Source organism: Myripristis murdjan, chromosome 18 (genome assembly GCF_902150065.1).
Source record: "Myripristis murdjan chromosome 18, fMyrMur1.1, whole genome shotgun sequence".
Lineage (NCBI taxonomy): Eukaryota > Metazoa > Chordata > Actinopteri > Holocentriformes > Holocentridae > Myripristis > Myripristis murdjan.
In genome coordinates, this window is record NC_043997.1 from 12,794,551 (window position 1) to 12,807,914 (window position 13,364).

At 44.5% G+C, this 13,364-nt stretch overlaps 1 protein-coding gene across 1 annotated transcript in view; it reads right to left on the bottom strand.

Annotated features, from left to right (window-relative positions):
- The window catches only part of svep1 (sushi, von Willebrand factor type A, EGF and pentraxin domain containing 1), a 113,277-nt gene extending 100,144 nt beyond the window's left edge, over positions 1 to 13,133 (bottom strand). Inside the window, exon 1 of the mRNA XM_030076624.1 lies at positions 11,986 to 13,133. Coding sequence (XP_029932484.1) covers positions 11,986 to 12,540 — 555 coding nt within the window. The 5' untranslated portion in view covers positions 12,541 to 13,133. The remainder of the gene's footprint in view (positions 1 to 11,985) is intronic.
- Positions 13,134 to 13,364: the final 231 nt, after the last annotated feature.

A 13,364-nucleotide genomic window follows, 5' to 3' on the forward strand; every position in this document is an offset into this window, starting at 1 on the left:
GCCAGTCCCTCAGGATCTATCCAGCAGGCATCTGTCAGAACAGCTTTTCCTCGCCAAGCGTATTTCAGCACCTTGTAACGAAGCCCAATAAGTGTGTGTGTGTGTGTGTGTGTGTGTGTTTGAGTGCATATGTGAATTGTATCCCCCACCCCAGCAAACAGATTCAGTGGGCATAATATGAAAAATCAGGGGTGCAAAACCTAATCGGGCTGCGTTGTTTTCCGAGTTGAACGCTGCAGCAAATCAACACCGGGGACGTTTCTTGGCGCGGTGACGGATGTGAAGCATGAGCACCGGTTTTCCTGAAGTTTGCGTTGGACTCCGTTTTCACATCTCATGCCTCATAAGGATTCTGGAAGAGACGGGGGAGGGTGCAAGGGGAGGAAGGGGCAGGGACTGAAGGATAGGCGATGATAGCTGTGGCTAAAGAAGATGAGTGGAGGCCTCACATTGTAAAGCGTATGCCTGCTGTAATGAATACAGAGCGGACCAGGGAGCTTGGAGAGTTGTTAGCGGAAACCAATGTTCTTGGACAGGGCTACAAAGTCGTCTCTGTCTGCTGCTGTCAAACTGAACACTTTTGTTCCAAATGAGATATCCACCATTTGGAAAAACTCTTGCAAAATGGTTGAGAGCAAAAAAAAAAAAAAAAAAAGTAAAACTATGGCAAATAAACTACAGTTCTTTGACAATGACACTGCAATCACACTGGACGATCTACATTTTACAAATACCAAATGATGTATTGGACACAATGATTTATTTTCCAGAAGAAATGTATAGGATTTTTGAAGCAGGACTTTTCAGTTGGATCAGTGATAAACAGGCTGTGTGACTGAAATGATGAGACGGACAGGGGAACGCAGCGTGTCGAGATCCGTTTCCCCCAACTGCTGGGCCGATTTCAAAGAGATCTTTGTGAAGGTCCAATGCCCAGCTTTTTGACAGGTTTCACATACTTGGGCTACGCTAAGACTCCCATGGGTCTTTCTGCACTATAGAAAACTGCAGATGCACCCACTGCCATGACCGCTGAACCCAGATGACCTCTCAGTGTGCAGATCTCCGGCCCACCTGACCGCCTGTCAGCACTTCCTCACAGGTACGCCAGGGAATTCGAAAGGGTCTGAGGTTATCAATACGTGCTGACAGCTGATTAGAAAATAGCAAAGACTTCCCTTGACAATGTCTTCAGTAATAATGAGACTTGTTTATAAAAATAGATTAAAAACATTCTACATACAAATGCTTTGACACAGTATGTATGTAGCAAGCATACCCTGGAGACAGGCAACCTAATGTGCTGATTGTGTTAAGATTATCTTTTCATAAAATCCCAGCTTTTTCTTGGATTTAGGTTGTATAACAATTTATGCAGAGAAGCAGCAGTCGCTGTCCTGCACTCTCTCTCCATGTCACTTTGTCTTATTTGAGTCCTTCTTTCTTCTCTCCTCCCTCACTCTCACGCTCTCCTCTTTACTCCTCCCTCCTGTTCCCATTTCTTCAAATTTGATTATGTTTCCCAGTTTTCTTCCTCTATGGTCATAATTTATGCCAACATGCATGTTACAGTGTGAGTCTGTGAACTGGAGTCAGAGGATACAGCAGTAAAAGTGCGCGAGTGCAAGAATTAGTACAACAGAGAGAGAGAGAGAGAGAGAGAGAGAGAGAGAGAGAAGGAGCACATGTGCATGTACGAGTGTCTGCATTTGTGTGTGTTTGTGTGTGTGCGTGCGTCAGTTTTGCATGTGTGTGCATGAGATAATGGTGACTGAGGAGGCCTCAGGGTCCTGCTCGGCGTGCAGAGGTCGGAAAGTAGGCCCCTGTTTCTGGAAAATATTCGGTATCCATTTCAGAAAGGAGGGCAGGGGTGAGAAGAGTGAGAGGAGAGAAGGAACAGGAGTGCAGAAGAGGGCACTGATAACTAACAAAGGACAATGTTATTTATAAAGTAATATATCCTGTATAGTACACATAGTTAAAGTAATACAGACATGCTATGATACAACATATCACAGGAGTTGCCATTGTTTAAGACCCCCGTTCATGCATTTATCCTGCATTCATTCTGCATTAATACTGCAGAGATTTGCCTTAAAGGGATGGTAAATCCATTTAAAAATGTGGATTTGCTTATTTAGTATTATTCTTGACTAATATGTTCATTATGACCCATGATCCGAGGATTCCTAGGAGTCAGTAACTGCAAAAATAGAGTTTTAGGGGCTGCATTTTCTACAGTAATCCATTCCAGCAGGGATGGGTAGCTTTAGTTCTCCTTGAACTGTGACGATATTGTCTGGACGCTGAACAACATTAGCTAACATTTCTGAATTCTCATCTCTGCATTTCTGAGCTCACTAGATAAAAATTGCACTTTGGAGGCTTGTAATAGTCCAGTTGACGTAACAAAGTCCATCGCCAGCAAAAGCTCCACATTAGATTGACGCGCTTTGCCAGCCCTCACCACAACAGCAGATTGGTAAAAATAATTTTCGGTGTGTCACGCTAAAAAGCTAAGCTAAGTTCCTGTTAGTCACTACCAACGGGTGCAGCTGAAGAATCAATCAAACGGAGCAGGAGGATTAAAAACTGATTGGACCGCTCAACGTGAAGTGTGTGTTCTTACATGTGAAACTTTTAATCCCCACCAAAACTGATGGTTTGACTCAAGAGAAATCAGCAGATAGGCACCTCTGCGTATACTTCATTATGATTTTTACATTCAACGATGACAATTACAACCATTTTAATAAAATACTACATATTTTAGTTTATGGGGGAACTCTAAAAATAAATTTCCCTCAGTAAAGAATCAATCCCCCATGAGTAATTCATGCAATCACTCATTACTTGCGCACATTCCCTATTACCATCCCTTTAAATGCAACACAGGAAGAGCAAATGAGCCAGTTATACAATATTTAGTCTCTCAGTCAGTGAGTCAGCAGAATATTATTTATACCATTACCAGTCCAGTGACAGCTGACATGTGAGTATAACTTGATATTTGAGGAAATCCTCTTGTGGAAGGAGCCAAAGTGCAGCAGCAGTGTAAAAGGTAACACTTACATGGTGATTGGATCTGTAGTAGCTAAAAAAAAAAAAAAAATCCTAATGGAACAATTACCAGAGCAATGGAGAGAAAGAGGGGTAATGAAAGTTGAACGATCCATCACAAATTCAGCTGCAACTGAAAACAAAATGTAAAAAAAAAAAAAAAAGGCAATTTAACTGAGCCGCTCTAACGGACGTCATTCACAAGGTTGTCTGCCAGTGTACCGTGACACCAGCCCATGATGATGATACTGACAAACACACATCACTGAAAGTCTGACAGCTTTTACGACCTGAAAGCTGAAATTGTTCCACCGATCACTCTGACTGAATTGATGCATTGTTAAGGCGGAAAAAAATGCGCCATGGGCTGCGGTAAGGCTTATTGGAGGCCAAATTAACAAAATTACAAAGTGATCACTTTACAAAGAGGAGAGCGGAGAATATTTCTGTGAATGACTCACCATCGAGAGGTATGATGGTTTTGTGGGGGAGCCAGAGGGAGAGAACCTGAGACTAATGCATCCCTTCCACTAACACCCGTCCCACACACACACACACACACACACACACACACATACACACACACACACACACACACACACACAAGCAGTCATGTTGAGTCTATTGTGTCAATCACCATTAAAGTGCCTCAATAAGTTTCCAACTTCGCCCTAAGCTATGTCATGTAAATGCCAGGAAAAATGTCTGTGTGTGTGTGTGTGTGTGTGTGTGTGTGTGTGTGTGTGTGTGTGTGTGTGTGTGTGTGTGTATGTCCTCACAGGCTGTATGAGTCACCTGGTCTCCAGAAGGCAATGAGCAGAAAACAATTCATTTTGAAAAAAAAAACAAAAAAAAACGGACCCCTGCTCACACAAAATGCTGGCATGAGACTGAGGCACATTACGGGTCACAGCTAATGTCAGGAGCCGTCTTACACACTGATTCCACTGAGGTTATGATCACCTATGTTTCAGGAAAAGAAAAAAAATCATGTTTTGAATTAAATTTAAGTTGCTCATATTCTCTGTAATTGGGGGGAAAAGAGCTTTCATGAGAAATAGAAAAACAACATGGATTTTTATGAGAGGCAGAGGAAATGGTTTCTGCACACTTACAGCCATGTCATTTCTAGCCACAATCATCTCTCTTCATTAAGGTAAACCAGCATTTTCAACTGAGGCCTACTAAGTGACTTGAGTCTGAGCTGTACAGTAAGTTCAGTTTGTGGATCATTGTGGTAAAGGTAAGAGAACAGAGATGAAGAGAAGAATGCTATTAGAATGCCATATAAAGATTGAGGAAGGGACTATCCACTGAGCGCTGTCCATCCATCATGAGCAATTTCTGAGCTTCTGCTGGCCTTTGTTGGGATTTGTTTTTGTTTTCAAACGGAGGCCATCTCATTTGGGAATGAAATGCCTCATGGGTCCTGTGTGAATGCCTCGTTTTTTGACTATCCCAGCACAAGCTGCAGACTGAGGTGCTATTTACAGTATGTATCCCACTGACATGTCCTGAAGTCTGGTGTCTCTCTGCATTCCAGCCTGGCCCCGCTCTTATCAGCTGGACAGCAGGTGAGGCAGCCTGTCTGCTCCACCCATCTGCCTCATCAATCCCCGTTAGAGAGGGCCGAGGAGGGGAGGAACAGAGGGACAGAGGAGACGGAGAGAGGGGGAGGGTTTGATTAAGGACAAGGTGTAGGGAAGTGGCAGTTGCACAGACAGGAAACAGAGTCTTTTCTTATCATCTTATCACGGCTGGTCCCCGCCTAGGGGACGGGATCAAAGAGATGCACCTTGCTTTCATTTGTTACACACAGGGCCCTTCTTTGCCTCATCTCTTTCACAGACACCAGTCATTCACTTTTTTCTGCTTCCTCTTAGCTTTCTTTCTCTCTACTTTTGGGCACAATCTTGCTTCCACTTTTAAGAACATCTGATGAGAAACGAGTTTATCCACTTGGTGCAAGCACTGTCAACCCCTTTTCCTGCACAGTGACATGTGCCTCTTTCCTAAAGTATGAAAAGTCCCCAGAACAGAGGAACTCCTCTGAGGAACCAGGAACCCTTACTTGTTTGCACCAAAGGAAGCAGCCACATTATTTGTCCTGGGGGTTGAGTCTCAAAACAGCCCATGCAACCAAGCTCCTTGGGACTGTGAGGGCGGAGTTATTTAAATTCCTAAAAGATCGTTCATTTAAGAAATTGTTCAGCTGGTAATTGAGATACAAACAGCACATTCCATGCAATGTCACAGCTGACCTCCGTCACTTTAAAACAGTTTTCTCTTTTCAGCTTTTGTTTTTATAGCATCCTCAATTTCATTTTCATCCTCCACGCACCTCTTCTCAGAACCAAAAGCAACACCGCAGAGGCACAGTAATAAATAATCATGAATATAACGACGGCTTCGACATCTTCAACATGTTTATTGTTTTGCTGCACGCAGAATGCCCTAGTAGCATTATGTTCACTGTTCTCATGAGCTTAGGGTGCTCACTTTATCCCTGGAATCCTTTAGGAAGAGGGTTCCAGGAATTAACCACAAATTTTTTGGTAACTGAAATCCTCCTTACACTGAAAGTTAAGTTCAGGTTTACCAACAGGAGCTTGGGAGTAGTTGATGATCTGTCTCAACACTCCCTGATGACTTGGCAAATTGAGTAAATACTTTATGATGTTGCAATAGCCACATGTGATAGATGCTTCACAGCTCTTCACATCTCATGACTGATTATCCAAAAACTCAGACTAGGGCGCAGGCATTCACACTTTCTTATCAAGTGTGTGTGTGTGTGTGTGTGTGTGTGTGTGTGTGTCCATGCATGCTTTCATATCTCCACATGTGCACCAGCTTGCATGCAAGCGTGTCAGATGGCCCAGGAAATCAACTTGCACAAGCCTCCCCTACCAGCTCCCTGACCTGTGACCTCTCTAATAGACAGTGTTTTGAAAAACAATACTGCATAATGCGTCAAAGCTCGATGGCATTGTCCTTCCCGTGCGTCTCACTGCTGTGGAGGTCAACAGCTCGGAGAAGAAATAATCTGTCTGGGGGAATGGAGGGTAGAAGGAGCTAAAAAAGAGGGGACATGGGGGAAAGGGAGGTGACCCATTGGAACTGGGGGAGGGCGTTCCCCACAGTTGGCCTATGCATGTAAGTATACAGTATGCATCCCTTTCCATATCCATATACATACACACACCCTTGTCTGACTTGTAGCAACTCTCCAGATGAGTCTATACAGTAACATGACCCTTCTGACTAATCAGAGCCACCTCAGGACATGCAGCTGGTCTCTAAACAGTGTGTGTGGTTGTGTATTTTAATGCGTGTGTGGATATGCAAGCATGCAAAGAGGTGACCGTGTTAAGATTTATTGGAGCTTTTCACTGAAGAGGCAGGGGAAAATGACACACCTGCTGGTCCAATTTACACAGACCTCAGTCCCAGATCCACAGCACCTGGCTGAGGAGAAAGCGGCCTTTATTAAGTGGCTGATGCCAGTAAACTACTCAAATGTCTGTTTTGACCCAGATTCATGCACAGCAGGCAGGTAAAAACATCACAGCTATGAAAAAAAACAAAACAATCTACATTCTTTCTTTCTCTATTTAACCTCAGGGCGTTCTCTATATCTTTCTTTCTTTCTTTCCTTCTTTCTTTCTTCCCCTGCCTTTCTTTCACTTTCTCCCCTCATCTCCCTTTCACACACTCCCCATCTGTCTGTCTCTTATGCAACTGTTAAGGCAAACTGACTGACACAGTGAGGCTGCCAAGTCCAGTTTAGCACTCAGTGCTTTTTCTGCCAGAGCCGGACCTGCCTGCAGAGAGACAGAGACAGAGAGAGAGAGAGAGAGAGAGAGAGAGAGAGAGAGAGAGAGAGAGAGAGAGGAGGTTTTATCTGCCAACACATGGCAATCCTAAGGCGAATCTTCAGGATGGAGTCCAAAGCGATGAGACAGAAAAAGAGCAAGAGGGGTTGCCAGGGGTTTTAACTGGTTATTACGGTACAGATGCGTGCAGCTCTACCCGTGGATAAATTGCTACATTTAGCTGACGCTCTTCTACAGCAAACGCAACAGTGGAATAAGTCTTAACTCCTAGATCAACACAAGTACGAAGTTAAAGTGTTTGAGCTGCACTGCCCTGAAGATATTCCTGTAACCACCGAATGATGACGTAAGAGGGAAAAGCAGGGGAAAGAAATAAAATAAGGAGTAAAGACAGCGGCAGAAGAAGTTTTTATAGCAATTAAAGTAAGTAGAGGAGAGGGAATACGTAATGGCTCTCTCTCAGGTAGTTGTACCTCAGGGGGGGAGAGGGTCAAAAAGCTTAAGACCTCATTTATCAGCTCCTTTGGAAAAGTAAATGACGACTGATGTCATAATCGGTTACCGGGTTATCACGAACGCCATTAGCTTGAAAAGAGGCAGATCCCGACCTGAGGAGCCATGAGTCATCATGATAAAGTGCCGTAATCTTAATAAACTCATAGTAAATGGCATCTTACCTCCATCCTCATAAATTAACAAGCACAAGCACACACACAGACTTTCTGAGCATTGTGCAGCATTGTGCAGAACTTGATCTCTATATGCATCCATCTTACTTAAATCCTAAATACAAAGTGACCAACAGTTGAATTACAAACAGAAATATGACGATATCTTCAAACTTGTAATGTATAGGGTGAAAAGAGAGAGGGCAGACAGACAGACAGAGACGAGTGTTGGAGGCGCGCCCTGTCTCTACATGCACGGCTGGTGGAAAAATGTCTCCCTTAATGGATCCCAGCTTTCTACAGCACTTAGAACAGCCAAGACCAGCCAAGGGAATAAAATATGGCATCATTATTATACTGCAATTATCAATTATACTCTCTCCCTTTCACTGTCTCTCCCTCTCTCTCTCTCTCTCTCTCTCACAAGTGAGCGAGAGAAAATACAAGTACATGGAGGCATGCACGTACATACACACAACACGCAGCCTCATATGCACACATGCACATGAACTCCTGATACTCTCTCAAACCCCTGCATACATGCAATGCAAAATTGCTAATTACAGACTCACACGTCACAGAATTCATAATGACACACACACACAAACTGAGACGCCTATCCCCCAGTTCAGTCAGTACATGACGGCAGGCGGATATAGGTCTTGTAGATCAGTGTTAGCAGCCCCGTTCTTTATGTTGCTAATGGAATGAGACGCCCACCGCTCCCTTTTGCTCTGTCAAATGAGATTCAGCTGCACACTACAAAAACAGCAGAAAGATGTAGAGATAAGATGGTAAATCACAGAGCGGTCTGTTTTTTTTACTATCTCTTCCTCCATCGTGCAACGACACACAGTAAACGTCAGATCGAATCTGTCAGGTGTGAGGTCGTTTGTGGAGGACGAGCCGCAGCTGATCGGCTGCGTCTCGGTCCGTATCTGCTAGGCTCATCTATCTTTCCAAACTCTATGTAGGCTGCACGTAGCTTTCCCATTACTCAGATGTCGCTGCAGACAGCCTGCGGCCTCTCACCATGCCACACAACACAGTGGCGAGCTATAGAGGAAATCAATGTGTGCCTACATCTGTTAACATATCGCATATTGAGCACAGTGTTATCCTACATAAGTACAATAATCTCTACTAAAGACATCTGTAAATCTGTATTGAATTGAATATTCAGTGCAGTGTTGGCCAATAGATATCAGTAACAAGCATTTAATTTAACCTTTAACTAGAATTTCAGTCACAACAATGTCGAGAAGCCAACTAATATGAGATGCAAGACAGCTGGAGTAAGAAAACCAGCATCTTTAACAAAAAGAAAAAGAAAAAAAAGCCAGCTTTGGATCGTTTAGACTACCACTTAACTTGATAAATCACCCCAAACAGTTCAAGTGTTTGGGAATAATGATAAGGCACTAAAGTTCCCTGAAAAGGCTTTTTCTTGGTATTGTTGTGGTCTTTAGCAGCTGGGACTCGGCCAGCCGTCGTCTTATCTGCACTTAAATGAGGAGGGTGAGCTAACCTGTCCTGGGGGCCAAGCTTTCAGCTTTCGGCACTAAGCCACAGGCTACGAGCTTAGCCCTGCACTTTGAACAGGGATGCAGTGGATTTAAACCCACCGAAACTCAGCTTACCCATCCTTTTATTTTAAAAATGTAATTCACCGGCTGTTTGACAGAATTTTGAATCATTATCATCTAAATTCATAGATAGTATGTTTAAAAGTTTTCTTGTTTCATGAAGATGCTGTCTTTTTAGAGGGAAATCTACAGAAAATTTAGAGTGTGACTGCATTTTTTTTTTTTTTTTTTTATAATTATAAAAAATAATGGTGCTTATACCTGTGCTTCCATCTAAGACCAGTCATAGTCCAGATAACAACATGGATGGTTCTGACACTCAGTTTGGTGTCAGCAGAGGACTGGCTCCGTGTCACAGTGATATCATTGGGCGGGAAACTTCAGTGCATCATCTATTTTGTATTTTTATTAGCTTGCCATGATGTTTGCCATGTGTCATTTGCCATTACCTACAGGGCTGCACTCAGGATCAGGATCACAGAAAGCTTCAGACACAAATTTACACTTATTTTCGCACCACTTTGAATCCGTTCAAACATGTTCACTATACAAATTGGTAATAAATCTGATGAGAAGTTGAGATGGCGCTCTTGTTGTTGGCCTAAAGCTCTTTTGCGTGTTGTAGAAGGTTTGTTTACCACAATTAGCTCAATTAGCAACATAACCCGATTTGCATTTCTCCTCTGTTGCCTCAGTGCACTTAGGTTGAAAAGCCTATCGCAAAGCTCTCTGTCATCAGCAACTTCCAGCAGGGATTCAGCCAAGAAACTGCAAGGCACCACCAGGGGCCAAAGGTTTGAAACACACTGCACAAACTACAGGCCACGGTCGGCAACAGACGGCCCAACGAGGGTCAATGGCCGACCGTTGACTTGTCGTGTCATGGGTGTAAGAGACGGAAAGACAGACTAGTTTTACTGTTTGCAAGCTAGCTGTAAGCCACGGCTGCTTTAACATTGTATTGTGTGTGTGTGTGTGTGTCTTCCTCACAGGACTGCTGGAGTGACGGCAGATCTGTGGCATTAGCTGAAGTGTGTGTGTTTATACAGGACCAGCCGCCGTACCACCAGCAGCTTTTACAGCTGGACTGTTTGGACTTGACTGATGGACTGTGCCATGTGTCCTTAGTGTGTGTGTATGTGTGTGTGTGTGTGTGTGTGTGTGTGTGTCAGGCTGCTCACATCAACAAGCCATAAACTAGCAACCATTTTCACCTCTTGTGACCTGAAATACCCCCTTACCACCGACACCCGGCCCCCTCCTCACACACAAATCCAGTGCTGCAATCTGTAATAGTTCTTATCAGAATAAATGGGCTAAAACTGTCATGACTAATGCAATAAGGCGTACTGGAAAACACCTTATCAGTAACACCGGGACAATTTATAATCACCCTGAAAGCTCCATCTGAAGTATGGTACCCACACAGCTTACACCAGCTATAAGTCTTCACTTATGTGCATGTGTGTGTGTGTTATGTGCTTGACTGTGTGTGTGTGTTCTCCCTCTCCACAGTATTTTTATCACTGGAAAGTCCACTGTTTTTTTCCTGCACAATTAGCCGGCGAGCGACTTACCCTTCTCAATCTGCTGGTGTGTAATTTAGAGGAAGTAGCAGCAGCAGCAAGGCCATGCAGGGTCTCATTAACATCAACCTCACCGAGCCACAATCACACCCCTGCACACACAGTGTAGGCCGCAGACAAACTGGCATATACACACACACCCACCCACACACATACACACAGATACATACTCGCACATGGAGCAGGCGTAGTCAAGCTCACATGCTCATGGTGGGCAGTTTGAAAGCACAGAATGAACAAATGTATGACAACACACACTTTACACTGATGCACGTGGGGGCCAAAAACAAAAGCACTCACATTCACACACACACACACACACACACACACACACACACACACACACACACACACACACACAGTCTAACAGGCAGCCCTCACAAACATCATCAAAAAGGTTCCAAAAGACAAAATGACTGAAGCTCACACACAAATATTCACTTTATATCAAACATGCAAGTGGGTTTTACCTGTGGAAATTGAATGGGAGTAGAGTGGACATTCCCTTTGAAATCAACATAGCAGGACTGTCAGAGCGGCGGCCATTTTTATTTGAATTGCTGCCATTGCAAAGAAACTTCCGGAAAAAAAAAAAACTCTGTATAAACCAACTTGCGGCAAGTCGCAAACTCGCTGAGGTGAGGTTTTGAGGTAACACTCAAACGAGCAGTGGAGCAGTAAGAAGCGTGGAGAGGTGTGTTTTGTGCACCATTTCCCTCGTCTTGCTGCTAGAGGGGAATTGAGGAGTTTACAGACTTTACAGAGGACAAACTTTACGACCTTAGGGCCCCACTAACGTGTGTTGTCACCATAACAATTAACAACAATCACCCTTTTTTTTGTTGAACTAGTCAAATGACCATGTTAAACAGTTCAATGTCTGTTGTACTTCTGTTCAATTTCTATGGTTACACCTGCTTTTTTTACTTTCTTTTTTTACCCAGGACTATCAACAACCACACAGCATACTTCATCTCCAGATGAATTTCTGAAATGCAGCATTTTGGCTAATATTCTCTCATCTCAGATTCTCTCATTACAACTACATAACTCAGTTAAAGATAGGAGGTTAGTATTGTACATTTGCACCTCTCCCAATCAGAGCTGAGGTCAAAAATTACCCCGGACCATTGCAGGATTCAAAATGCAAATCTGAAATGCCTGGTTAACTGGTTTACAATGAACTCCCGGACATAAGTAGGATTTTAGGACAGTGTAAAAGGAGCATTAGTTTGTTCCCGTCACTTACCGCGGCCCTTTGGAAGGCTCCTTTGGTGTAGGTGCCGCCCCCTCGGTAGTTGATGGCCGGGATCTCCTGGTTGAACAGCGAACACTTGTGCTGGTGGGACTTGGGCGCTGAGACGTGATCCACCCGCGTCACCACGTGGGTCTTGGATGAAAAGGTGACCAGCGCCACCCGCGTGTCCTCCGGCGCCACGGGGAAGTCAGACAGCATCTTGCGAACAAACCTCAGTTCGCTCAGGAAGTTGTTGGCGCCGACGCTGGACGACTCGTCCACCAGGAAGACCAGGTCCAGGCAGAAGCTCTTCTCACGCAGCTTGCGGACGTTCTGCTTGAACACCTGGCCCAGCCGCTCCACCTTGCTCTCGGCGCTCTCTGACAGGTTGCCGGGCGAAGCTGAGGAAGTGAGGGGTGACATTTTTCTGGGGCGGAAGGATTGGAGCTGGGGTTGGGATTGGGATTTCTGGACAGCCGGCCAGGCTGTGCTCCATAAGTCCAGGAAGCACAAGAGCAAGAGCCAAGAAGTCCATGATGGGGTCATTGGGTACCTTTGAGAGGACATTCTGATGTGCAACACTGCTGCTAGGGGAGAGTTCGTGGAAAGGCTCAGGAAACCTTCAAAATACACTCAAGAGAAATGAAAGCAATGATAAAAATGTCCTATGCTTCTGTCAGTGTCCAGGAACATAGCAGAAAGCAGCAATCCAGTGCAGAGTTCCTGAAAAGCATTGCTGGACAAAGATGGGGGAATCTTCCTCTTTCATCCAAATGTGTCTCTGTCCATCTGTGGGTCTGTGGATCTGCTTCTCTTCCCCTTTCCCTCTTTTTCCTCTCCCTGCTTGGAGAAAACTCTGGTCCTGTCTGGAAAAAATGTTGAGGCTGAGCTTGCAAGGTGTCTGTCTGCCTGTCTTTTCCACTATCTAAATCTGTATATCTGGCTTTCCCCTGGCTTTGTTCAGTCTGTCTGTGAAAATGATTTGTTCAAGAGTCTGTACCTTTTCTGTATGTCTTCTCTCCTGCTGCCTACCTGTCTGCCTGCCTGTCAGTCAAGTCTTTCGGTCTGCGTTCCTCTTCAGTCCCGGTCTGCTGCCCCTTCAGTCTCCTGTCTGCCTCTGAGACGCTCCTGCCTGCACCGTCAGCCAAGCTCTGAATGCCTATTCCCCTCTTCTCCCCAAATCATTAAAAAAAGAGAGAGAGAGAAGAGGAGGGAGGAAAAAAGTTCTGAGTGAGAAGCGGATTGAGAGAGAGAGGAAAGAGGTGGAGTGGGACAGTGAGAGCAAGAGGGGAGAATGAAAGAGAGAGACAGAGAGAGAGAGAGAGAGAGAGAGGCTGAGGGGAAAAAAGGGGGCAGTCCACTCATGGCCGTGAAGTCATTTTTTTCCCCTC